This window comes from Pongo abelii, chromosome 19, assembly GCF_028885655.2.
Source record: "Pongo abelii isolate AG06213 chromosome 19, NHGRI_mPonAbe1-v2.0_pri, whole genome shotgun sequence".
In the NCBI taxonomy this organism is placed as follows: domain Eukaryota; kingdom Metazoa; phylum Chordata; class Mammalia; order Primates; family Hominidae; genus Pongo; species Pongo abelii.
This window is the reverse complement of record NC_072004.2, coordinates 65752203-65778819: the sequence shown is the minus strand read 5'-3', so window position 1 is coordinate 65778819 and position 26617 is coordinate 65752203. Positions and strand designations below refer to the sequence as shown.

Sequence of the window (26617 nt, the reverse complement as noted above, 5' to 3'; positions counted from 1 at the left end):
TTCCAAAAAAAAAAAATGTTGGAAAGCGGACTGAGGACCCCATCCTATGGCCAAGAAGTCCTATTCTTGGACTCTGCCTCCTCCAGGAAGGCAGACTGTAAGCCAAGCATTCCTTGCTACACCCCCTTAGGAGTCGCTCAATCTCTAGGGAGCCATCTTCCTCACTTGCTGAGGGGGGAGTCAGAAATTTGAGCATATCCTTTGGAGGGGGTGCAGGAAGCAGAAGAGGTGGATTCCCCAAACCACACAGCCAGTGTGGTGGGGAGCCCAGTCAGTCTGAACTCCTCCCACCCCAACCACGAGTCCTTCACCAAGGACTTTGGAAATGAATTCCCTACCCTCTTAGAGAAATCTGGCCCCTGACCCAGGAAGGCCCCTAACCAGCTTGGATTCAATGACAACAGAGCCAGTGTTTACTTGGAACAAAGCACCAGGGGGAAATGCATGCTGAATCAGAGCTGGCCAGCCCCCGCAGCCGGGTGGGAGCATAGGACATGTCCACACGTCTTCAAGGGAAAACGGCCAAGGGCTGTCAGAGAGGCCGAGGGAAGAGGCCTGGGTAGGGGCAAGCAGGGAGCAGACAATCACTTGTTGAAGGAAGATCCAAGTCCAGGTAGGCTTTCTGGAGGAGGTGGCATTTGGGCTGAGCTTTAAAGGATGGGGAAGAAGTGTTCGGTTTCTGGGAGGGATCTGGGGAAGAAACTAGGTGGAAAAAACTGCCTGGACAGAGGCAAGGAGAGAAGCAGAAAGAGTAAGAAAGAGGAGGGGCTGGAGAACATGGTGGGGGGTGGGGGTCAGGTGGGGACTGGTTATGGGGGACCCTGAAGGTCTCTCTGAGATGGGACTTTATTCAGGTGGCAGTAGGGAGCCTCCGAAGATTAGGGAGCAAGAGAGCGACATGCCCAACATGGCCTGTCCCTCCTTGGCAATGAATATGGCTATGAGAGTCCTGACGAGCCAGGCTGCACGGGGGGCTGATGGCAGTGGGGATAAAGGGAGAGGACACCTGTGACAGGCACAGCCTCCAGTCTCCATGCACTCTTAGCCCATGTGGAGAGGCGGGCCTCCTCTGTGAAGTAGACCCAGGCAGTGCTCATTGGGCCACGCGGGAGAAGAAAGGGGGAACAAACTGGGAGTGGAGGGAATCACATCTCCAGTCCCAGACCACGTTCAGGAGTGGTCTGCACCTGGACATCCTCTGGGATCTGCCACCAGCCCCACCTTCTCAGGCCTGACTGGCCCTTAAGTGGGGCCCAGTGGACAGCAGAGGGGTTTAGTGAGCAAGGCGTCCTGGGGAAACTGGATGCTGCAGCCCATCCAGGGAGGTGAGCAGTCCAAGAGCAGCGAGACCCCGCCCTCCTTGGCACCCCACTCTGCCTCCATGTGAAATGCAGAGAAGGAAGTATGGGCCCCTTGTCTCTGCCAGGAATGACAGCTAGCATTTATTTGCCATTACTGTGTGCCAGACTCTGAGCAGCCTGTTTCATCCTCATCATGGCCTATATGATGAGGGAGGTACTGTTATCCAACTCCTCCCTCTCCTCCCTGTTGAGAGAGGCCCAGAGAAGTTCCATTTCTCGTCTAAGGTCACACAGCACAACATATTCAGTAGCACACTGACTAACGCGACACAATACTGCCCCTACAGGCAGAGCCAGGCTGGAGCAGAGCATTCCGCTGGCTTTGAAAAGAGATCCCAGCCCAGCGCCATCAGCCATTACAGATATTAGTGTCCACCAAAGTATGGGGGTGGGGGGAACTGCCAAGTAAAACAGAATTCAGCCTGGCTCTTCCCCTTCACCCAGGCCTGGCCCCCTGGGCTGGGCTGAGCCAGGCTAAGCGAGGCCACCCACCCTGAGTGATCCTCCATCCGGAGCAGTGGAGCAGGGCTCCCCAGGCCCGAGGTGAGTGCCACCTGTGCTGGGTGTGGCGTCTCGAGCACTGCGTGGTTCTGATCCTGACTCAGCCCCTCATGTCCTGTGCGATCTGGCCTTCCCGCCCTCCTGGCCCCTGTTGCCTCCTCTGAGAAGGGCGTAAGTGGGCTGGCTGGCCTCGGAGGCCCCTCCTTCCAGCTGGGCCCCGGCAGGATGCACAATCAGCTCATTCTTTAGTGAATGCACTGGGGGGCCCAGAGAGCGTTTATGAAGACATTTCGAAGTGGCTGCTCTTGGGAAACCCCAGATGGAATTTGGCGTTGAATCTGGGGGGCTGCTGACTGCATGAGGCCTCTGGGTTTCTGTGCTCGTGTATGCCTGAGCACCTGCACACGCTGCCCTCCTGGTGCCAGGTGACGCACCGAACAGAAGATGCTGGCCTTGTCCAGGCCCCTCCTCCCTCTAGAACAGCCCCTCTCTCCTCAGTCTAGGGGGTCCATGGTGCTCCCACCCCCTTCTGACCTCACCCACCAAAAATCCTAGGGCCCTGGGGCCATGATGAATGCTAACAGGACCTGGTGTTCTTGGCCTGGCCTGGGACCACCCACTTCCAGGCTCCTCGTCTTGTCCCCATCTGCAGGAAGGAACGTAGGGCAGTTTGGTGTCATGGAAGGAACTGGGGGCCCAGCCGAGGGGCTCAAGAGCCCTTCAGACTCTGCCTGGTGAGTCCAGTGCTAGGGACCTCACTTCTTCGTTGGAAGATGTGGGGTGGGGGTGGAGTTTGTTCCTAGGACATTGTAGGGATGTGGATAGCATTGCCAGATTTTGTTTTGTTTTGTTTTTCTTTTTAGAGCGAGGGTGGTGCTCTGTCACCCAGGCTGGAGTGTAGTGGTGTGATCTCAGCTCACTGCAGCCTTGAACTCCTAGGCTCAAGTGATCCTCCCACCTCAACCTCCAGAGTAACTGGGACTACAGGTACATGCCACCACACCGGCTTAATTGCTTTTCTTTTCTTTGTTTGCAGAGACAGGGTCTTGCTATGTTGCCCAGGCTGGTCTCAAACTCCTGGGCTCAAGTGATCTTCCTACCTCAGCCTCTCCAAGCGCTGGGGTTATAGGCGTGAGCCACTGTGCCTGGCCTGGTTGCCAGTTTTAACAAAGAAAAATACAGAACATCCCATTAAATGTGAATTTCAGATAGAAAAGTAAATTTTAGCATAAGTGTGTCTCAAATATTGCATGGGCCCAGGTGTGGTGGCTCACGCCTGTAATCCCAACACTTTGGGAGGCCGAGGCAGGCATATCACTTGAAGCCAGGAGTTGGAGACCAGCCTGGACAACAAGGTAAAACCCTGTCTCTACTAAAAATACAAAAAATTAGCTGGACATAGTGGCACATGCCTGTAATCCCAGCTACTTGGGAGGCTGAAGCATGAGAATTGCTTGAATCTGGGAGGCGGAGGTTGCAGTGAGCTCACACCACTCCACTCCAGTCTTGGTTCTCAAAAAAAAAAAAAATATATATATATATATATATATATATATATATACATATATACACATATATATTGCATGGGACATAATTATATTAAAATGAAATTATTCATTGTTTATCTGAAATTTGGATTTACCTAGGCCTCCTGTCTTTCGTCTGGCAACCCTAGATCTGGGTCAGGTTGATGCCAGAGACCCAGAGAGCAACTACGCCAGCCTCCTCCCCCTCCTCCTGCCCCTCTTCAGGGCACTGGTGCCTGCCTAGTTCCCTCACCTCCACTCCTGCTGACCCCCCACATCTGTCCCTTGAGTTCCCACATGCCCTCCTCAGCACCGTCATTTCACCCCTCAGGGTATCTTCCTCCTCTAAGCTCAACCATTTTCCCATTTTCCTCTCCCCTAACGGCCACACCTCTGTAGGGCTCCCAGCCTGGGCAGGATAGCAGGGAGTGTGGGGTAGAGACCCCAGGCCTTGCTGGTGCAGTGGGGCCTGGGTGGGGACAAGAAGAACCCTGGAAGCCCAAGCTGGCAACGACTCAAGAGATGGAGGCTCCAGCACCCTCAGGACTAGGTCCCCCTGCCAAGATCCAAGCTTCTCTTCTCCAAGCTCACAGTCACTTCAAATACAGAGGGGCCAGATCCCAATGCCCATCGGATCAGGAGACTGGAAGATTATCTTCTTAAGGGCCAAAAAGGGCTAGGAGGTAATGGGAAACAGAGACAGGGAAAGGGAGAGAGCGAGCAGGGAGACAGCATAAGAAACAGACCAAGAGACTGGGGGTGCAGGACCAAAACAGGGACAAGGAGAAGGGACCAGAGAAACCGAGAAAAACAGACGCCTCCGCCGAGGCAGACAGAGGTGAACAGAGAGAGGAGAAACAGACGGGAGAACAGAGGGAAAGGCTGGGAACTCGAGAGAAACTGGGTGCAGACAGATGGGAAGAAACCGAAACAGAAAAACAGAGGCTGGGAGAAACGGGGAGAGACACAGAGGGGTTAAATATAAGACAGAGAACATGACTGGGAGAGATGAGGGAGAAGGGTGAGAGGCAGAAAGCAAGGAAAGAGAAGAAACGTCCACGACGTCGCGGGTGTTTTTCAGGGGTCAGGACAGATTGGCGACACAGCAGGAGGCGCCCAAGGACATGACGTTGAGCCTCTCAGGGTCCCCCTTCGCCGGGCCAGAGAGCAGCGCCCCACGCTCCATCGCCCCGTCCTACGGTCCTGGATGCACTGCTCCTGCCTCGCCCTCGCCCAGTGCCCCCAGCCCACCAGCCCCGGCCGCGCCCCTCTCGGCTCCAGGGGACACCCGCGCTGGGCGACGCTGCCACCTGCCGGCCGCTCCCGGAAGCTCCGCGCCCGGAGTGCTGGAGGCGGCGGCCGCAGGGGGCTGGGAATCAGGCCCCTCCGCACTGGGACGGCCTCCGTAGGGTCTTTCCAGGAATCTGGATGGGCCTGCTCGCCCGCACCCCGGCGGGCCTGGCAGAGGACCAGCCCCAGCTGCGCACCCCGGGGCAGTCTAAACCCTGGGGCCTTGATTTCCCGTTTTGTCAATGGGAGAAAATGCACCAACACCTCCTGTAGGATTTCAAGAGGGGAGGGGACACGAAGGTACCCACGTTGTGCTCCTGGTCTTCCTTCCTCGACCTGGAAATCTCAGGTCACTCTGAAATCAGCCAGGCTGCCCCGTCCCTCCCTTTTTGGCCAAAACACAATGGGGTGATATCCCCCAACCATAACCCCTCAAAATCTACCCTAGAACCTTCGCCTTCCCCTCCCTCAACCTCTGCCCCCATTTGACTTCTCACCAGACCCAGAGGTCCAGATAAGAAGGGGCTTCCACGTCCCCTTCCCACTCCCTCCGGTCCCGGCACCCCTTCCTGGAGTCTGGGGCACTTAGGAGTGGAGGAGTTGGGGGTTAGGAAGGCCTAGCTCAGCGGAGTGGAGTTGACCCCATCTCTTTTTAAATTTAGGTTATTTATTTATTTATTTAGAGATGGAGTCTCACTCCGTTGCCCAGGCTGGAGTGCACTGGCGCGATCTCGGCTCACTGCAACCTCTGCTTCCCGGGTTCAAGCGATTCTCCTGCCTCAGGCTCCTGAGTAGCTGGGATTACAGGCACCCGCCACCACGCCCGGCTAAATTTTGTATTTCTAGTGGAGATGGGATCTCACCATGTAAGCCAAGCTGGTCTCGAACTCCTGACCTGAAGTGATCCTCCCAAAGTACTGGTATTACAGGCGTGAGCCACCGCGCCCGGGACCGCTATTTTAAAAATCTGTTAATCTCTTCTACCTCCCAAATCCCAAAACCCAACCCAGACCTCTGCGCCTCCCTTCCTCCCTTTCTCCCTTCCTCCTCCCAGCCCCTCCCTGCCCCGAGTCCGCCTCTCCCGGTGCAGCTCCGCCCCCATCCCGAGGCGGGGCCCCATAGGTGGAGAGAAGTGGGAGAGGTCGCAGCCCCGCCTTCTCTACACAGGAAAGCTCAGTGGCCCCCAAGCCAGGATGTCCCAAGCTTGGGTCCCAGGCCTCGCGCCCACCTTGCTGTTCAGCCTGCTGGCTGGCCCCCAAAAGGTGAGACTGGGAGGTAAGGTTGTTGAACTTTTGGGCCCTACCCTTGTAGGTCAGGAGGCTGCTTCTGGAGCCTGGTCGCCACCTTCCATATCAGGATTTCCTCCTGACCACACACAATTAGCTACTTCCTTTCTCTCTTTGCTGTGGAGGTGGAGGTGGTGGTGGGGGCAGCGGAGGAGGCTCTGGGAGAGGCTGGGTTCTCCCACCTCTGAGCGGGATCCTGTGGTGGGAAGTGGCCACCACCCATCAGCTTATCTGACACCTAGCACGGCTCTGTGAATAGGGACTTTGGACCCCATATTAGCCTCAGCTTATCCTTCCAGCTCCTTCCCTCCTGAGGTCCGGACACCTGGGCCAGCACGTAGCCCCAGCTCTGTTCCTCCAGTGCTGGGGGACCCTGGGATGTCCCCACCCTCTTTGGGACTGTGTCTCTGCTTGTTCCCTAGGGGAGAGAAGGCTCTTTTGTCCCCTTCTAGGGGTAAGTAATCCCAGCCTGTGGTGGGATTTGACCTGGCTGCCTGACCAAGGCTGGGGTGACCTCTGAAATCTGTGATTTTGAGAGGGAGGTGTAGGGTTCGAGTGTTCCCTCGGCACTTCTGTTCCTCCCAAGTAAACTCTACAGGTGATGGGGGAAGGCTATCCGGTCCTGGGATGGGTGTTTATCCTGGGAACAGAGATGGGTCTAGAACATGCATTTATGACTTATTTCCACTTAAGAACTGGAGAGAAGTCAGGGTCTTCCATAACCAGGATTTCAGAACAGGGCACCTTCACACATCTGGGCTGAGCTTTCAGAGTGGCTCTGCCAAAACCCTTCCGTGGATCCAGGTTAGTGAGCAAGGTGTTCCTTCTAAATCACTGGGCGGTCAGTTTGTGTCAATGCTGGGCTGGGCATCCTCTGGTTTACCCCTCCCACCAACCCCAGGGGCGAGGTGCTGTTAATGCCTTCAATTCTGGAGTTAAGTAAGCTGAGATTTACTTACTCCCAGCCCAAGACCACCCTGACGCTCCATAAAACTCAGCCTCTGAACCACCCCAGACAAGACTACCCTCTGGTTAAAATGTGGGGAGACAATCTGGGAGAAGAGCTCCTCCCCCTCCCAAACCGGAACGTGAGACTAATTTACTAAACCTGTTAATTATCCATTACTTATTAGTTGGGGTCCAGGAAAAGGACAAGGACCAGAGTGGGGTCTGAGGGGGAAGGGGTGCTGCTGAGTGCCTGGATGGACCCCTCGATTTGTCTCCAAGTTCTCTCTCTGTATATATATATTTTTAATTTAAAGAATAGAGGCCGGGTGCAGTGGGTCACGCCTGTAATCCCAGCACTTTGAGAGGCCGAGGCAGGCAGAACATGACGTCAGGAGTTTGAGACCAGCCTGATCAACAACCCCATCTCTACTAACAATACAAAAATTAGCCAGGCGTGGTGGCACGTGCCTGTAATCCCAGCTACTCGGGAGGCTGAGGCAGGAGTATCACTTGAACCTGGGAGGCAGAGGTTGCAGTGAGCCGAGATCGCACCACTGCACTCCAGCCTGGGCAACAGAGCGAGACTCCATCTCCAAAAAAAAAAAAAAGAAAAAGAAAAAAGAATAGAGACAGGGTCTCGCTTGTTGGCCAGGTTGGTCTTAAACTCCCGGCCTCAAGCAATCCACCCACCTCAGCCTCCCACAGTACTTAGGATTACAGGGATGAGGCACCGCGCCCAGTCTGTCTCCAATTCTATAGTCATTCCTGTGTGCTGTGTGATTTGGATTCACAGACTCACCCTTTCTGGGCCAACCTGCAGGGGTTCCTTCCTGTTCCTGTCCCCACAAGGGGACAAAGCCTGTGAGATGGTTCTCAGCCTGGGACTGAGCATGGAAAAGGGGAATTACCCCAACTCTTTTTGGCTATCACTGGTATTCTTATCTTTACTGTTGTGATTTGCAATTGACGTATTTCTTAAAGGTATAAAGATAAAGATAATGGTGGTTTTGCCAAAGCTGGCTTCCTATTTTTTAGCCTTGGTTGTTTGTCCCAGGAGGCTAGGGTGCGGTGACAGATGCCCTTCCCCACCACCCATTTCCTATGTTCTGGCACCTACATCCCTCCCCCACAGTTTGGGAGCAGCCAGGATGAAATGAAACCAGGTAATTGATGAATGCACGTTCATTCATTTTGCAAATATTTTGACTATTGGGTTTTCAACAATGATGCAGCAAAAATCTCTGCCCTCGCGGAGTTTGCCTTTTACACAACTGAAGGACAATTAACAAGATAAAGTAAATATATAGTATGTTAGATGTTGATAAGAGATGTGGAGAAAAGTTAAGCACACTAAGGGGAAAGGGTGGTTGTAATTTTGAATAAGGTAACCAGAGAGGGAGGGGCTGGAGCCAGCCTTGCAGCTACCTAGAAGAGTGTTCCAAGTCAGTGCGGCTTTGACACACAATTGCTATCAGTGGAGTGAAATTCTGTAAGATGCCCTGGGTGCCCTGCAGACCTAGTACAGAAGAGGGGGAAGCTGATTTGGGAGGCGGGGTCCTGGCAGCTTTGCAGAGCATGGAATCCCTTAGGCAGGGATCTGAAGGATGAATGGAGGCTCGGACAGGTGTAAAACAGCCAGGTATGTTCAGGGAACTCCCAGCGGGTGTGTGTGAGAGGAAGAGAAAGAACTAGGGGAAGCGAAAGGGGAGGGAGTGCAGCTGCGCGCTGGGGGGGGTCTCTACCCCAGGGAGCCACCGAAGGGGGCTTCCAGCAAGATTCTTTGGTGATGAGATTTGCATTATAGGAAGAGTCCTCCTGCCCACAGTGTCTGCAGTGACTGAAGGTGGGATAAGGAAAGTCGCTAGTACCCTGAGCCGTGGGTGTCACGGCGGAAGCCAGGTGGAAGGGTGGCCAGAAGGGATGAGCTTACAAACCCGGGGGTGATGGAATGTGCTGAGAGAGAAAGGGGAGCTGTGGCCAGCCAGGGGTCAGCTGGGCTCCAAGCACTGACCTGGGAACATGGTGGAGTGAGGTGGGGAGTGGCTTGCAGGAAGAGGCTGAGTCTACTGGGGACCTGCTGCCTGTGAGGTGCCTGGGCAGCATCTGAGTGGAGACCCCACCCCCACTATCCCCAGTTTATGACCCCAACCTCTCTTTTCTTCCACAGGTTGCAGCCAAATGTGGTCTCATCTTGTAAGTCTGGAGGCCATAACTTCCAATCTGGGGACGGGAGAGGAGCAACCTAAATCATGCCCTGCGTGCCTTGGGGGGTGTGGGGGGCCAGAAACTCCATCCGTCCTTAGTCCCAATCCAGCCAGAAACTGTCCCCCCACTTTCCCAGCCAAAGAGGGAGACCCCACCCTCTCCCTCCACCAACTTGCGGGCAGGTCTGTAGCTGGATCCCGGTCCTTCCTACTGCAGTGCCAGGCCATCTCCCCTCTGAGGATCCCCTGGGTTGGAGGCAGGGGGCTAACCCTAAAAGAGAAATCTCAGAAGCCTGAGCACAAGGTGGAGCTTGGGTAAGGGTCACTGGGCAGAAAAGTGTTTCCATTAGGTCAGCCCTGGGTGTTCTGAAAGCACCTGTTCTCTGACCCCTCATACTCCATGGGTGCCAGCGAGAACTGGCTCTTCCTGGACATGCCATGTGGCCTCTTTCCCCGCACCTCCTTAGAGCTGGATGAGGAGCGTCATGGCCGCTGCAATGCCCCATCCCCATACCTGCCTGCTGAGGTCAACAGGATACTTCTTCTACCTGTGTTACAGATGAGGGGCGTGGGGCCCAACAGGGAGCCGTACTGGGCGCAAGTGCACACGCCCTTTCCCAGAGTCCTCCTACTGAGCTCAGAGTGGGGGCTGTACCCCCCACCCCACTAAGAGGTGGCTTGTGCCATGAGCATCTTGGGTGTATTTTGGGGAGGCTGGGATCCTTCTGCCTCTCCATTCTGGTACCAACAACTTCTCCTTGCCCTTTTCTGTGCCCTCTGACCAGCGCCTGCCCCAAAGGATTCAAATGCTGTGGTGACAGCTGCTGCCAGGAGAACGAGCTCTTCCCTGGCCCCGTGAGGTGAGCCCAGGGCCAGCTCCTTTGGGCGCAGTCCTTGGAGGGGCCTGGTCCTGTGTGGACAAAGCCAGGCACCTGCCGAGGGGGCAGTGTGGGCGGCGGGAGCGGGGAGATGTAGGGAGTCCCCAGGGTGGCCTGGGAACTCAGGGTGCTCTTGGTGGTCCCCACCCCAGGATCTTCGTCATCATCTTCCTGGTCATCCTGTCCCTCTTTTGCATCTGTGGCCTGGCTAAGTGCTTCTGTCGCAACTGCAAAGAGCCGGAGCCAGACACCCCAATGGATTGCCGGGGGCCCCTGGAACTGCCCTCCATCATTCCCCCAGAGAGGGTCAGAGTATCCCCCTCTGCGCCCCCACCCCCCTACAGTGAGGTGGGTGTCTCATCCCCATCCCTACCTTGCCTCTGCCCGGCTGTACAGCAGGGACAGTGGAGGGCCCTTCGATCCTGGAGGGCACTCTGCACCCAGCATTGGGTCACCCCTCTCCCTGGTAACCATGCCTCAGCTGGCATGGGGGAGTGGTGGCCAGGGCCAGGGCCAGGTCCCAGAAGACTGAATTCTCTCTTTTCCCTGCAGGTGATTCTGAAGCCCAGCCTGGGCCCAACTCCCACAGAGCCACCCCCTCCCTACAGCTTCAGGCCTGAAGAATATACCGGGGATCAGAGGGGCATTGACAACCCGGCCTTCTGAGTCACCTCCTGCCTGGAATCTTGCCATCAGCAACCTCCTCCCCAGTGCCTCCTGGATCAAGCTAGAGACAGCTGGCACCCCAGGAATGTCCCTGCCCATCCTGCTACATCTCTGTTCATTCTTGGATTTAACTTATTACTTTTTCTGCCTCTGTTTCCACCCCAGCTGCCTCCCTTGTCCTGAGGGTTAGGCTGGAGTGACAGTATCTGCCCACCCCCCAACCCAAGAAAAAGACTGCCAGAAAGAAAATGCCGACCATTGGAGGTGCCCAACAGTAGAATGGGCTACTGTGAGGGGTAGTAAGAGCCCCATTTCTGGAGGTATGCAAATCTTGACTGGACAGCCAGCTCTGAGATTTTATCAGGGCACTTCTATACCTGTGGGACATTGGACTGGATGAGCCCTGAGCCAGCTTCCATTCCTACCTGAATAGAGAACTCACTGCACCCACCCACAACACATGATAAACACATGTCCTCACTGAATGTTACTGATTGCGGCTGAGGGCCTGCCTCTGGCTGTGTGGGGAGGTGGGTGGACAGGTGAGCCCAGGCACTGCTGGGGGGTGCAGTGATGGGGTCGCTGCACCTCAATCCCACCACTGATGAGCCATCTGGGAGGTCTGGGAGGACAGTCCATCCATGGGCCGCCCTTGGGGAGAGGCTTGTTCTAGATGCATTGGCTGTCTGTTTTTTGATGTCTCTGTGTGCCGAACAGCCTGGAAATGGGGTACGCGTGTCCCTTGTGTGGGTTTCCCAATCCCTTCCGCCCATGGCTTTCCTGGGACACATGGAGCCCAGCTCTCTGGCTGTCTTACCATGAGAAGTTGGTAAGTTGGCTGTGAGGGGGTTGGATCCAGGAAGCAGCCCTGGGACAGCCCATTCTGCTGTTGATAGCAGGAAACCACCTGCTGGGAGACGATGGGGGTAGGGAAAAGCCCAGAAGAGCAGTGGGTGGGGCTGGGCATCTGTGGAGTGGGGCTTTAGGAGACCTTGAACAGCCCCACCCTGGAATCTCCTACAGGAATGGGAGGAGGTGGCAGATTCCACCCTTCTCTACTAGCCCCGCTCACTCGTGGGAGTTAACCCCGTAGGGGAAAAGAGTCTTCACTGGGGTTTGACCCATGGGGGCCTGGCATAGTCATGCAGAATGGGGCAGGACAGTGCCAGTGCCTTGGGACTCCGACAGGGCTGGGTGCCTCCACCCTGATTTCTGCCTTTGCACTGCGCCCCCACAGCCCACTCAATGCCAGCCTCCTTCTCCAGGCAGAGGACCCCGTGTCAATGCTGGCCAAAGCTCCCAGGAGGATTGGAGGTAGAACTGGCCCTGGTATGCCAACAGGAGTGCCTTCTTTAGTGCTCTCCCAATAATGCCCATCCTGGGGGCATCAGGACGCAGGCAGGTGGCAGAGTGGGGGGCAGCTTGATGGCACAGGCAGCCCCAAAGATGCCAGGAACAGGGACTGTCCGGGTGTGGGTTCCCAGTGGAGATAGGGCCCTGGAAGGAGTGCAGCAGTTACTGACAAGATAGTGCCAGGGTTGGCCATAGGAGAATGAGCCCAAGCGTAAGTGGAAGTTTCCCTTTACTTTCAGGGATTGGTCAGGGGTGGCAGAAAACATGTGCGTTCTTTGTGTAGATGTGGCTAGTTCCAATTAGAGAAGTCCTGGAGCTGATGTTGCCCTCACCGTGATAGCAGGAGGATGTTGAGAAATGAGCTTGGGAGACCTGGAGGAGAAGTTACCCTCGGCCTGGACGTTGCCTTCCTTTCATCACAGGTCCTTTAACTCCTCCTAGGGAGTAGCAGAGTGGCCCTAGGGAAAGTGGCCATCCTGAAACCTAGTGTTGCTGTCACCTGGTGACAGAAATGGAAACCTCTGTGGCTCTTCTGGTCATCCTTGGTGGGAGTGGAAATGGTGTCACCTTTCTAGAGGGCCATCTGGCACCATGTAATCATGCCACAGATCTTTACAAAGCTCCTGCTATGTAGGAAACACTATGCCTGGCACTGGGTATCCATTAAAATGTAAAATGCACGTGACCTGGCAATTCCACTTCTAGAAATGAGCCTTCAGAAGTGCTCATACAAAAGAGCTCAATAAGCGTCATGCACTAACTCATTGTGCCACCAGAGCTCCCTACGCAGCCTTTTAAAAGAATAAATAGGATCTGTAGCACCAACCCTGCAAAGCGTCCATCACTTATTATTACAGAGAAAAGGCAAGTTGTGGAACTGCCTATGATCTCAGTTTGTAAGGATATAACCCATACATGTTTTATTTTATATATGTATATTTTTTCTTTGCAAATATGTAGATAAGATCTAGAAGGATATAAGTCAATCATTCACCACACTTCCAATAGTTGTTGGCCCCAGGAGTAGGATGTAGGTAGCGAATTGCAAGCAGGTCTTCTTCCTTTGTATGCTTTGGCACTGTGTGTTTTTTACAATCAGCAAGCATTGCTTTTGTAAATTTAAAGAGATTTGTTTACTGGAAACTGTAGGCAGCTTTAGAAGTTTATGAAGATTCGCCTTGTGAACTTTGATCAATGGCAACTGATAAATTATCAGCCCTGGTATGTGGAAGAGAATACAGGACTTTAGACTGTGGTACCCACCTGACATGGATGTGACCCGGGGGATAGACACATGATGGGAAAGCCTGGACGCCTGCCAGACATACATGAAGCCCACATCTCAGACCTGTGCAGGACTTATGAGGTGTATAATGAATGAGAGAAACAGTGAGCTGGCTGGTTGGGTGAATGAGCAGTTTCACAGTGATGGAGAATTTCATCCCTCGTGGCTGGTTTAGTTGCTCGAACCCAATGAGTGAATCATGAAAGATGGAATGAATGAATGAAGATTAAATGAGTGCATGAATGAATGAATGAATAAGGAGATCTGCCACCAGATATTTGTAAAGAAACACAATCTAGTTAACATCAAGGAGATGTTCCTCGTGGCTGTGCAGTTGAATTTCTATCTGCAGGGACTCCCCAGAGGACTGGAAAATGCAGGAAAGGCTGAGGGTGGGGGGCGTGTTGAAGCGGGAGGGCCTTAAGGCACTTGCTCCAGGGATGCAGGAGGGGAGGAGAAAGGGGCTGCTGCTGAGGGAAGTGAGGAGAGGGATAAACACCAGCAGGAATCTTACCTCACCCTCCAGCTGAGATGCAGAACTCCAGCTTCTGACATTTCGCCTTCTGCATCCAACATCTCCAGGCATTGGTGTGCCCATCTGTACGGTGAAGAGGGCGGCCCCTTCTGGCTCTGGTAGGACATAGCTCTGAATCCAAAGTTGGGAAGGGGCCCAGCACGGTAGCTCATGCCTGTAATCCCAGCACTTTGGGAGGCTGAGGTGGGTAAATCACTTGAGGTCAGGAATTCGAGACCAGCCTGGCCAACATGGTGAAACCCTGTCTACTAAAAACACAAAAATTAGCTGGGCGTGCTGGTGGGCACCTGTAATCCCAGCTGCTTTGGAGGGTAAGGCACAAGAATTGCTTGAACCTGGGTGGTGGAGGTTGCAGTGACCTGAGATCATGCCACTGTACTCCAGCCTGGGCGACAGAGCGAGACTCCGTCTCAAAAAAAAACAAAGTTGGGAAGGGCCGAGTAAGAATATTCAGAGAAGCTCCTTAACACCAACAGGCTTTCCTCCACTGTACCTTGGCCACACTCTCAAGTGGACATACCTTATCTTGTCAGCCCTGATCACCTCAAGCCTCCCACTCTGAACATCACCTCCCGTACTGCCAGCTCAGGTAGGTCCTGTGTCACCACCACCCCATGCCAGCAATTCTCTGAGCCCACCCAGCCCTCCGAGCCAGCGGTCTTTGCCTGTTGGCAGCGCCATCACCATGTCCTTAAACCATCCTTACAGTCACTACCCTGCATCCTTTACCCCTTTTCCCCATTCACTGTGCTCACCCGGAGAAACTCCAAACTCCAGTTGGATCCAACTATGGCTCAAGAACCAGCACCCCTGTGTGACTAGACTCATTTCCAAATCAAAACCACATGTCTCGCGCGGGCCCTCGGTTCCTCCAATGTGCTTTCACAGCTTCACTTCCTCGCTCTTGAAATGACTTATTTCAAATCTCCCACACCCCCAACCTCAATTTCAGCTGGCAATGCCACCACATGCTTCAGAGAAAGAATGGATCCACTCACACCAGCACACCTCACCTCCGCGCCCCACACCTGCCACCCAGTATCCATGCGTGCCCCCTTCCCCTGCCAGAGCACAGTGGAAGCCGCATCGCGCTCCTCCAGCCTGCACTGGGCCTTAGCCCTCCTGCTCCTTAGGGCCTGGCCCTGCAGTTGTCTCTGCAGAGCCTTTCTCCCCTTGCCAGATCATTATCATCCGCTTATGACATGCCCGCCCTTCCTCCTTTAGAAACTCTCCCTGGCGGCCGCCAGCCCCTCTGGCATCTGCTGTTCCACCTCCCCACTCCCCACTTTCATTCTGTGCTGCTCCAAGCAGCCCTTTGTCCCCACCGTTACAGGAGATGACTCTCGTCCAGATCATCAGTGACCTACATGTCACCGAGGCCTAAGGTCCCTTCCCCTGCCTGTCTCTCAGTGGCATTTGACACGCTTGGCCATGGCCTCCTTACCTGTTTTTCCAGTGTCTCCGACTCCACCTTCCCCTGGTTTCCTCCTCCACACGGCCTTCTCCTCAGGAGCCTTCACTTCCCCCTCCTCCTCCGCCTTCTCTCAGTGATGGCTGCCCCGGAGGTCTGTCTTGGGGTCTCCGGTCTTCATCTTTGTTCATTCCCGTAGTGGCTGTCATCCTGATCTGTGGCTTCACAGACCATCTCTGGTCTGATGAATCTCAAGACTTAATCTCCCGCCGAGACTTCTCCCTGGGACTCAGACTCACATATTTAACTACCTCACGCCTCCTCTTGGATGCCTAGTGAGCATCTCCCAGCCAAAAGCAGGCTCGAATTTCCCTCCACCACCCCCTCAAATCCAGTCTTTCCCAAGGTCTCCTATCATAAATAGATGGCGGTCCCCATTCGCCCAGCTGTGTAGGCTAAAACACTAAGAAATTATTGTGATTTCTCTTTCCCTCACCCCATCATCCTGACAGTGCTGCCTCCAAGATAGACCTAGGCCCACTTATTACCATTTCACAGTTACAGCCCTCGACCAAGCCACCTTCATCCCCAGCCCAGCCTATCCTAATGACCTACCTGATTTCTGCCTCCAGGCTTGTCTCCATCTCGCCCCCTGCAGTTTATCCCACACACTGCACTTAGGGAGATCTTTCTAAAGCGCAAACAAGACTTGTTATTCCCGTGCTTAAAATCCTCCAATGAGGCGGAGGTTGCAGTGAGCTGAGATCGTGCCACTGCACTCCAGCCTGGGTGACAGCGAGACTCCGTCTCAAAAAAAAAAAAAATCCTCCAATGGGCTGGGCACCGTGGCTCACTCCGGTAATCCCAGCACTTCAGGAGGCCAAGGTGGCAGGGAGGATCGCTTGAGCCCAGGAGTTCGAGACCAGCTTGGGCAACATAGAGAGACCCCTGTCTCTACAAAAAACACAAAAAGTATTTTTTGGCTTCACTCATGGTGGTGCGAGTCTGTGGTCCCAGCTATCCGATGGCAGGATGGGGTAGGGGGGAGGTGGGGCAGCGGGAGACTGAGGTGAGATGATTGCTTAAGAGATCAAGAGGTTGAAGCTGCAGTGAGCTGTGATCACACCACTGCACTCCAGCCTGGGTGACAGAGCGAGACCCTATTCAAAAAAAAAAAAAAAAAAAAAAGTTGCCCATTGCACTTGGAATAAACTTCAAACCCCTGACCGTAGCTGGCAGGACTTAGGCGGTATGGCCCCTCCCTTGCCCTCAAGCATCTTCTCCTACTTCTCCCTTCTCACTGCATGGCAGCCACAGTTGCCTTCTCTCTGGGACTTGACTATCCCAAATCTTGGCCTGGCCCAGGGCCTTTGATGGCTTTTCTGCTTGAAATTTCCCTCCGTCCCAACCTCCTCCTCCCAGTCTTCACAGGGCTGCTGTATTTTCACCATTCAGGTTCCCAGAGGGGCCAGCATGTGCAAAGGCCTGAGGAGGGAAGGAGCTTGGGGGCTGGAGAAACTTAAACAAGACCCTTCCTTCCTTCAAAACCCCCCTAAAATTCTGCAGGGTTCGGTGGCATGTACCTGTAGTCCCAGCTGCTCCGCAGGCTGAAGCGGGAGGATCAAGTGAGCCCAGGAGTTCAAGGTTGCAGTGCACCGTGACTGCACTTGTGAACAACCCCTGCTGTTTTAAAAAATAAAAACCCCTTGTCGGGGCGCGGTGGCTCAGGCCTGTAATCCCAGCACTTTGGGAGGTCTAGGCGGGAGGGTAGCTTGAGCCCAGAAGTTCGAGACTAGCCTGGGCAACAAGTGAAACCCCATCTCTACAAAAAATAAATAAAAATAAAATACCCCAAGAGTCTGAAAAGAGGGTTATGTGTTTCCTCAGGTTGCTGTAGCAAAGAACCGCAGAGTGGGTGGCTTAAAAAAACAGAAATTTATTATCTCTCAGTTCTGGAGGCCAGAAGTCTGAAATCCAAGCATGGTTAGGGTTGCCCTTGCCTATCTTCTGGCGGCTGCTGGCAATCCTGGGTGGCCCGTAGCTTATGGCTGCCCTCCAGACTCTGCCTCTACAGCACAGAGCATTCCCTCCCTCCCTCCCTTCCTTCCTTCCTTCCCCTCCCTCCCTTCCCTTTCTTCCTCTCTCCCTTTCTCTCTTTCTCTCTCTCTTTTCTTTTCTTCTTTTTCTTTCTTTCTTTCTTTCTCTTTCTTTCTTTTTATTTCCTTCCTTCCTTCCTTCTTTCTTTTTTCAGAGACAGGGTCTCGCTCTGTCACCCAGGCTGGAGTGCAGTGGGGTGATTATAGCTCACTGCAGCCTGGAACTCCTGGGCTTGAGCAATCCTCCTGCCTCAGCCTCCCGAAGCTCTGGGATTACAGGTGCAAGCCATCATGCCCAGCCTATCATGTTCTTCTGTGTCTATGCGTGTCCCCCTTTTCTGTCTCTGATAAGGACACTCTTCATTGGATTTAGACTTCACCCTAAACTAGAATGATCTCATCTCAAGATCCTTATCTTAATTACACTTGAAAAGACCCTTATTTCAAATAAGGTCACACTCTTAGGTTTTGGCTGAAGATACATAATTTAACCCACGAGGGAGGATATATTTCTAGGTATTTAATCTGGGTGGGATCCCTGAGGCAGGAGGACCTCAGAGGTCACCTGAAGAAGCATATCTCTAAGCATATTCCCTGAAAAACTAGTTCCAAGTGATTTTTTTTTCTAGAGGATTTTTTTAAGAGTAGGGGGAGCATTCTGTGTTCAGATAGATTTGGAAAATGCTGCATATACCTCCCACACTAGAAGATTCACAGTTCACCTTAGTGTATTAAAGGGCTGAGAATTCATGGTAAAGAAGCATTATGTATTTATGTAAAGCATCATTTCCCTAGTTTATTTCACCATAAAACCCCATTTTCTTTCTCGTAAACTCTGTAGCATTTTCAGATCATATCAGCCTGTGGAAATTCAAGAGGAATGTTGATGTGACCCAACCTTGTCTTACTTTAGCTGAGAAGATCAACATCCAGAAAAAGACAAGTGACTTATCCAAGGTCACACTGCTGAGAGGGTCGGAAGTTGATTTAAAACTCAGCCTCCTCAAAATGATAGCGATGGAGACACATTAGTTGTTGATGGGGAGAGAGTGGGTGTGGCTACACAGAGGTCTCACCAGAGAGATCTGTTTGGTGAGGGAGCATTTCTGCATTTTACTTGAAGTGGTAGTAGTTACACAAATTTGCATGTGATAAAACAACACAGAATTAGGCAGACACGTTATACCCACCTCAGTTTCCTAGCTTTGATACTTTACATAAGATGTAACCCTTGGAGGGCCTGGCACGGTGGCTTACCCCTGTAATCCTAGCACTTTCGGAGGCTGAGGTGGGCAGATCACCTGAGGTCAAGAGTTTGAGGCCAGCCTGGCCAACACAGTGAGACCCCGTCTCTACTAAAACTACAAAAATTAGCCAGGAGTGGTGGCGCGCATCTGTGCCAGCTACTCCAGAGGGTGAAGCAAGAGAATTGCTGAAACCCAGGAGGCGGAGTTTGCAGTGAGCTGAGATCACACCACTGCATTCTAGCCTTGGGGACAAGAACGAAACTAAGTCTCAAAAAAAAAAAAAAAGAGATGTAACCCTGTAACCCTTGGAGGTCAGGGGCCTCATGCCTGTAATCCCAGTGCTTTGGGAGGCTGAAGCAGGAGGGTTGCTTGAGCCCAGGAGTTCAAGACAAGTCTGCGCAATATAGTGAAACCCCGTCTATATAAAAAATTAGCCAGGCATGGTGGCACATATCTGTAGTCCCAGCTCAGGGGCTGGGACTATGGGACTACATGGGAGGCTGAGGTGGGAGGATCGCTGAAGCTCAGGAGTTTGAGGTTGCAGTGAACTATGATCATGCCACTGCACAGTAGCCTGGGCAACAGAGCAAGGACCTGTCTGGAAAAAAAAATTGAGAGAAATTTGGCAAAGAAAATTGGGGCCTCTTTGTACTATCTTTGCAACTTCCTGTGAATCTATAATAATTTCAAAATAAAAAGTATGAAAAACTGGTTTCCTGCCTCCAGGTTCCAGAGCTTTTAACACTGTCAAAGGTCATTAGATCAAATTTAGGTTTATGCTCTGCTATTCATATGCTTCTAGTACCCAATAAAAAGCACAGTTTATGGGCTGGGTGCAGTGGCTTACGCCTGTAATCCCAGCGCTTTGGGAGGTTGAGGCAGGCAGATTACCTGAGGCCAGGATTTCGAGACCAGCCTGGCCAACATGGTGAAACCCTATCTGTACTAAATATACAAAAATTAGCTAGGCATGGTGGCGCACACCCGCAGCCCCAGCTACTTGGGAAGCTGAGGCAGGAGGATCACTTGAGCCCGGGAGGTCGAGACTGCAGTGAGCTGTGATCGCTTTGGAGGTTCAAGAAGACAATTTTTTGTTTTGACACAGCAATAGCAGAACTTTCATCAACAATTAGATTCAGAACAGGTTATGCTGCACACATTTTTGCCACATGCCCAGCCATCCGGCTTCTCTTGGAATTGTCTCCATCTGCCCCCACCCCCACCCTCATTCACATAATGACTGTGGAACTGGGGGCAGCCATTTCCATTTCACACAGTGTGATTCTACTTCTCTGGCTATGGTTGACTGGTTCAGGGGTGGGCACTGATCCAGTCTGGGCCAATCAGAGCCCTTCCCTGAGAATTTTCTATTTGGAGCTCAGGGAAATCTGTCCAATCCTAGATTGCTCAGGTAGTAAATGTGAGATGGAGATGGGGCCACTGGTGGCCATGTTAGCCCCTTATGTGAAAAAACCTGGTTGAGTGAGAAGGAATGAAGCCAACATTCAAAGGAAAGTAAAGACAGGAGACAGAGAGAAATTCCTGTTAACCTTGCGACGCCTGTTTGTTTCTGAAATCCAGCTGCCTTACTATGGCCTGGCTACTCCTCCCTTCCTTGGCAACCAAAAAGCTAACACATCTCTCATGTGGGCTGGGGGGTGTTGTTTTGTTTTGTTTTGTCTTAGTTTTCATTGTTTCGGACAAGGTCTTTCTCTGTCACCCAGGCTGGAGTGCAGTGGTGTGAACACAGCTCACTGCAGCCTCGACCTCCGAGGCTCAAGTGAACCTCCTGCCTCAGCCTCCCCAGTAGCTGGGAAGACAGACACATGCCATCAAGCCTGGCTAATTTTTAAAATTTTTTGTAGAGATGAGGTCTCACTATGTTGCTGACTGACCTAGAACTCCTGGGCTCAAGCAATCCTCCTTCTTCACCCTCCCAAAGTGCTGGGATTACAGGTGTGAGCCACAGCACCCAACAACATCTCTTATTTTGCTCAAGCTAGTTTGAGTTGGTTTATCATCACTTGCAATCCAAAGAGCCTAAAGTAGCCTATACACCAACTCCCTCACTTTACAGATGAAGAAATGGATTCTGAGAAAGTCCATGACATCGCTAAGACTGAGGTCAGTGAGTAGCTAGGCTAGAATTAAATTGCAAACATCCTGATGGGAACACTCATTTGTTTTTGCATAGCCTCTCGTCCTGCCACACCATGTGACATTTCCAAAGCCTGCCAAGATTTCCAAAGTCCTCAGTTGGAGGGAAATGCACCTGAACCTCTTCTTATCCACAAAACAAAGGGGAAAGGATAAAAATAGAAGACCCCTGAAATATAACTGGAGATCTGGGACCTGGGGGATTGGCGCAGGAAGCTGAGAATGGAGAGAACAAAGTCAGAGTTGTTAGAGGTGAAAACTGAAAGGACCCTACACTCTATTTGTGGCTGAGCTCTCACACAAGGAAGACAGGATCAAAGGAAGTCTTCATCTCTTTGCAAAACTCTCATGCAGGATTCAGATTAAACTGAGCCAACAAATATCCTCCTAACCGAGGCTAAAAAGAGATCAGAGACCCACTCCAGTGTTGGCTGCCTGTGAATCCCCAAAACTCCCAGCCTTCCGAGGTCACCCTTACCTTTAATGTAAAGTTGGGTAGCTCAAGGGAGGATCCATATGCTTTTCCTCTGTGGTTGCACAGCTCCTTGCCAGTCCCCTTGGCTCCTACAGCTGACATTCTCCTCCTATCCCCCCACCCCAGCCTAGACACAGCATTCTTCCTGCTCCGCCCACTCCCGACAAGCACTGCTAATCAAGCTGCTGTGTGGATCTGACTTTTCCTGAAGTTTCAGGGTAACAGAGAGGGGCGTGATGGGCCCTGGCAGGTTTTCAGGAGTTTTAGTTCCTCCTGGGCCACGTAATATATGAGGCTAACAGAGTGAGCCTGAATCAGACTGGTCCCTGCTAAACAGATGACTCAACATCCTGGAAATGTGTAGCAAGATGGTGTCTGGAGCCAGCCAAGAACTTGTCCCCAGAACCACAGTGTTTGTTAGTTCCCAGTGGCTTGCTACAGGCAGGTTTTACAACCCCATGAGGCACTTATGCTGGGGTTTCAGGAAGAAGTGGGTGAGGGGCAAGTGGCTTGGTGAGCCTTGCTTTGAGCTACCTACGACTTGCCAGATCGTCATCCAGGACAGGCAGAAGCTTTTGGCCCCCACTCCCAGGAACTCTCCTGGGGGGGCCCAGAGAGCCACAATCGCTGACATCATCCAGCCCATTGGCCTCTAGTGTCCCCTGAACCTCCCGCAGTCAAATGGTATTTCATTAGGGATCCTGGGGCAGAGGGCAGCTTCTAGGCAGCTTCAAACCCCATCCTCTGCAGAACCTGCTGAGAAGGTAACATCTCAGAACACATACGTGTTGTGTGCTGCTTATCCCTGCCCCCGCTCGGGTATCCTCACCTGAGCTTCCTTGGCCCTGCCTGTGGCTAGGGTTCCCTTCCTCTCCTTATGTCCCCAGAACAACGCCAAACAGCCTGCAGCCCACTCTGAAGAGCAGTTTAATGCTTTTTATCTAAGACTTTCCATTTTTAGGAGGTCTGGCCTTCCATGAACAAACACGTTTATCAAGGTGCTTTTTCTAACCCAAAGAGTAATTGGCTCTCTAAAAGCAATTCTGTTTGATTCTGGACCAACAAATGCAATTCACAAACCCTATCAAAAGTTATTAAATAGTGAGAAATATTCCCCCATCTCCAAAACATGAACCTGATTCATACATATAATTACTGTAGTTCTCATATCCTAGAAAATCCAGAATGTACTATTGCCAAATCTATTTTCCTTATATGTACCAATCACATTGAAATGGATCCCTTCCTTGGCTTTTTTACCTGGAAAGCATCAGAGTTCTTCAGAGTAGCTTCTCAGAGTCTCAGTTACAGGACAAGCCCTGGGGAGTCTTTAAAATCCTAGGAATAAGCCATGAGAACTAGAGGGGTTTAATTTCACGATTTTTTTTTTTTTTTTTTTTTGGCAGGGTCTTGCTTTGTCGCTCAGGCTGGAGTGCAGTGGCGCAATCACGGCTTACTGCAGCCTTGACCTCCTGGGCTCAAGAAATCCTCCCGCCTCAGCTTCCCAATTAGCTAGAACTACAGGCACATGCCACCATTCCTGGCTAGTTCTCTGTTTGTTTGGTTTTGGTTTTTTTTTGTTGAGATAGTGTCTTGCTCTGTTGCCCAGGGTGGTCCTGAACTCCTGGGCTCCAGTGATCCTTCCGCCTCAGCCTCCCAAAGTGCTGGAATTACAGGCATGAGCCGCCACACCCAGGTAATTGTAAGAATTCCTAGCAGCCCCTCTGACAATTAGCTGCTCCAAACAGCTTCCTCAGAGACAGCCTGAGCCAGTGCCTCCTCCCAGGAGGTTGAACCCTCTGGACACAAACCCAGTGACCCACCACCATTCCTTTACACAGTGTCCCTCCTTTCTAGCTCCCATTTGGTTCCTGTGCCACCAGGCCCTCTACAAAGGATGCACAGGGCCCGTGGAGGACTCCAGCTCCACTTCCCTGGGAGCTTTACTAAGATTTCAACATTTTACGCCTTTGGCCGGGAGCGGTGGTTCACACCTGTAATCCCAGCACTTTGGGAGGCTGAGGTGGGAGGATCTCTTGGGCCTATGAGTTCAAGGCTAGCCTGGACAACATGGTGAAATCCCGTCTCTACCAAAAATTAAAAAAAAAAAAAAGAATTAGACAAGTGTGGTGGCGCACACCTGTAGTCCCAGCTACTACGGAGGCTGAGGTAGGAGGATCGCTTGAACCTGGGAGGTGGAGGTTGCAGTGAGCCGAGATTGCGGCAGTGCACTCCAGCCTGAGGGACAGAGCAAGACCCTGTCTCAAAACAAACAAAAAAACATTTACGCCTTTGATGGAAAAGAGTCTTAAAGCTTAATTGCTGGGCTGGGCATGGTGGTTCACATCTATAATCCCAACACTTTGGGAGGCTGAGGTGAGAGAATCACTTGAGGCCAGGGGTTTGAGACCAGCCTGGGGAACATAGGACCCTCTACTCCTAGCTATTTGGGAGACTGAGTCAGGAGGAGCATTTGAGCATTCCACTGCATTCCAGCCTGGGTGAGAGAAGGAGACCTCAGCTCTTGAGAAAAAAACAAAAAAAGCTGAATTCCTGTAGCCAGCACACACTATTTTCATAACCCTGCCTGCAGTTCTAGAGTGTGGCTTAAGGGCACAATCTAAATGTGAGGTCCATGGGCCCCAATAGCTTCCTGGATAGAATTCAGGGAGCTATGAACTGAAATGGAAAAAACATTACATCTTGATTTTCACAGACCTCTAACTGAAATTTATCACTTCCTTCAGTATGAGGGTAAGCAACAAGCCACAGCAATGTTAGCAGTGCCTGCGGATTTATCACATAGAAACCACAGCTACTTTAAACAATTGTTTATATTATTATTTATTACAGATGAGGTTTTGCTCTGTCACTCAGGCTGGAGTATGGCAGTGTGATCATAGCTCACTGCCGCCTCAAACTCCTGGGCTCAAGTGATCCTCCCACTTCAGCCTCTTGAGTAGCTGGGATTATAGGTGCAAATCACTACACCCAGCAAAACCACTACACCCAGCAAAACCACAGATTTTTTTTGTCACCTTATAGTTGTTACAAGTATCTTAAAATATTATTCACACTCCAAACTCAGCTGGGTGCGGTGACTCACACCTGTAATCCCAGCACTTTGGGAGGCCAAGGCAGGCAGATTGGTTGAGGTCAGGAGTTAGAGATCAGCCTGGCCAACATGGCGAAACCCAGTCTCTACTAAAAATACAAAAATTAGCTCGGTGTGGTGGCGGGCACCTGTAACCCCAGCTACTCTGGAGGCTGAGGCATGAGAATCGCTCGAACCCGGGAGGTGGAGTTTGCAATGAGCCAAGATTGTGCCACTGCACTCCAGCCTGGGGATAGAGTGAGACTCTGTCTCCAAAATAAATAAATAAAAATATGTTTAGGCATTATTCTGAGAAGGGGTCCATAGGTTTCACCAGCTTGCCAAAGGAGTCCAGGGCAAAATAAATAAATAAAAATTTAAAAAATTAAGTATTCTTATAATCTGGGGAGAGGCTCCAGGCATAAGAATATTATGAGGAGGAAATCCACTTTTTTTTTTTTTCAAGGAAAGCAAGGCTGAAGGAGTAAAAAAGATGCAATTACATGCTGCCTACAAGAGACTCGCTCCACCTTTAAAGAGACACATAGACTGAAAGTTAAGGGATAGAAAAGATATTCCATGCAAATAAAAGCCAAAAGAGGGCAGGAATAGCTAGACTTATAATAGATGAAATCGATTTTAAGTCAAAAATGGTAAAAAGTGACAAGAAGTTCATTATATAATGATAAGAGTCAATTCATCAAGAGGCTATAACAATTGTAAATTATATGCACCCAACATCACATCACCTAGATATATAAAGCAAATATTAATAGATCTTAAGGGAGGGATAGACTAATACAATAATAGCAAAGGACTTTAACACCTCACTTTCAGCAACAGACAGATGGTCCAGGCAGATAATCAATAAGAAAACATTAGACTGAAACTACACTTTAGACCAAACAGACCTAACAGACAAATACAGAACATTCCATCCGACAGCAGCAGAATGCACATTCTTCTCAAGAGCACATAGAACATTCTCCAGGATAGATTACACGTTAGGCACATGACATGTCTTATCAAATTTAAGATTAATATCATATCGAGTATCTTCTCAACCACAATGGTATGAAGCTAGAAATCAATAACAAGAGAAATTTCAGGAAATTCACAAATATATGGAAATTATACAACATGATCCTGAACCACCAATGGGTTAAAGAAGACATGTAAAAATATCTTGAGACAAATGAAATGGACCCACAAGATACTAAAACTTATGGGATGCGGCAAAAGCAGTCCTAAGAGAGAAGTTTATAGCTATAAATGCCTATATCACAAAAGAAGAAGGATCTCAAATAAACATCGTAACATCACGCTTCAAGAAACTAGAAAACTAGAAAATGAAAAACAGGCCAGGCACAGTGGCTCGTGCCTGCAATCATGCCACTACACTCCAGCCCTGGTGACAGAGCACGAGACTCCCTCTCAAAAAAAAGAAAAAAAGAGAAACAAACGGAAACAGAAGGAAGTAAATAATAAAGATCAGAGCAGAAATAAAGACTAGAAAAGATCATTGAAACTGAGTTTTGTTTTCTGTGACAGAGTCTCAAAAAAAAGAGTGCAGTGGTACAATTTCGGCTCACTGCAACCTCTGCCGTCTGGGTTCAAGGGATTCTCCTGCCTCAGCCTCTCAAGTAGCTGGGATTACAGGCACCTGCCACTATATCCGGCTAATTTTTGTATTTTTAGTAAGAGACAAGGTGTCGCCATGCCGGCCAGGCTGGTCTCAAACACCTGACCTCAAGTGATCTGCCCACCTTGGCCTCTCAAAGTGCTGGGATTACAGGCATGAAACACCGGGCCTGGCCAAGTTGCGTGTTTGAAACAGTAAACAAAATGGACACATTCTAAGCTAGACTAACTAAGGAAAGCAAAAGTGATTTGTCTGGGAGACGCATTGGTTTGTGCGACCAGACCTCTGCATTGTAATGCAGAGGGCCCTGGAAGTCTAAGCATTCCTAAGGAGTTGTGAAGAGCCTGTCTCCATGTGCCTGCCACCTGTCCTGCCTGGGTCCATCATGTAACTGTCAGCGGACTCACCTTGTGCCTTCACATTCCCATGGCATGTCTGGGACATCCTGTCACTTAGTCTATGTGTGTCTACATGTGCCATTACATGTTCCCCTCAAAGCTCTGCTGTTTCTGTCCAGTGCCTGCCACATGTCACCCACATGTCAGCTGTATGTTCACATATGAATTCCATGTGTATTTTATTTATCCATGGGGTAATATTGCTGTCATAGGTCCTGCATGTTTTTGACATGTAACCATCAAGTTAACTCATGTATCCATTCA

General features: G+C 51.2%; 1 protein-coding gene and 1 long non-coding RNA gene across 20 annotated transcripts; one reads left to right on the top strand and one right to left on the bottom strand.

Annotated features, from left to right (window-relative positions):
- The first annotated feature begins 284 nt into the window (after positions 1-284).
- TMEM92 (transmembrane protein 92) lies at positions 285-11145 on the top strand. Of its 13 annotated transcripts, none has more exons than XM_063718143.1 (11): positions 492-613; positions 1806-1904; positions 2515-2596; positions 2726-2849; positions 3997-4071; positions 4470-8075; positions 8717-8811; positions 9080-9105; positions 9902-9976; positions 10147-10342; positions 10547-11145. In XM_063718143.1, exons 6-11 carry the CDS (start codon positions 7988-7990, stop codon positions 10658-10660), a joined length of 594 nt encoding a protein of 197 aa, XP_063574213.1. In that variant the 5' UTR covers positions 492-613; positions 1806-1904; positions 2515-2596; positions 2726-2849; positions 3997-4071; positions 4470-7987; the 3' UTR covers positions 10661-11145. The 13 variants fall into 13 exon arrangements, with proteins under 13 accessions (XP_063574210.1, XP_063574213.1, XP_063574214.1 ...); XM_063718144.1 differs by having other exon boundaries at positions 2726-4071; positions 4470-4978; positions 5362-8075; XM_063718145.1 differs by having other exon boundaries at positions 2726-4071; positions 4470-5598; positions 5846-8075.
- Positions 11146-12900: 1755 nt separating this feature from the next.
- LOC103889597 (uncharacterized) lies at positions 12901-21490 on the bottom strand. 7 transcript variants are annotated; one of them, XR_010137978.1, is made up of 5 exons: positions 21223-21490; positions 16828-16927; positions 15278-16404; positions 13813-14011; positions 12901-13231 (listed from the first exon to the last, which is right to left on the bottom strand). It is a non-coding gene; the product is annotated as an uncharacterized LOC103889597 (long non-coding RNA). The 7 variants fall into 7 exon arrangements; XR_010137979.1 differs by having other exon boundaries at positions 13813-14081; positions 21223-21422; XR_653980.4 differs by lacking the exon at positions 16828-16927 and having other exon boundaries at positions 21223-21426.
- Between the last annotated feature and the right edge of the window lie 5127 nt (positions 21491-26617).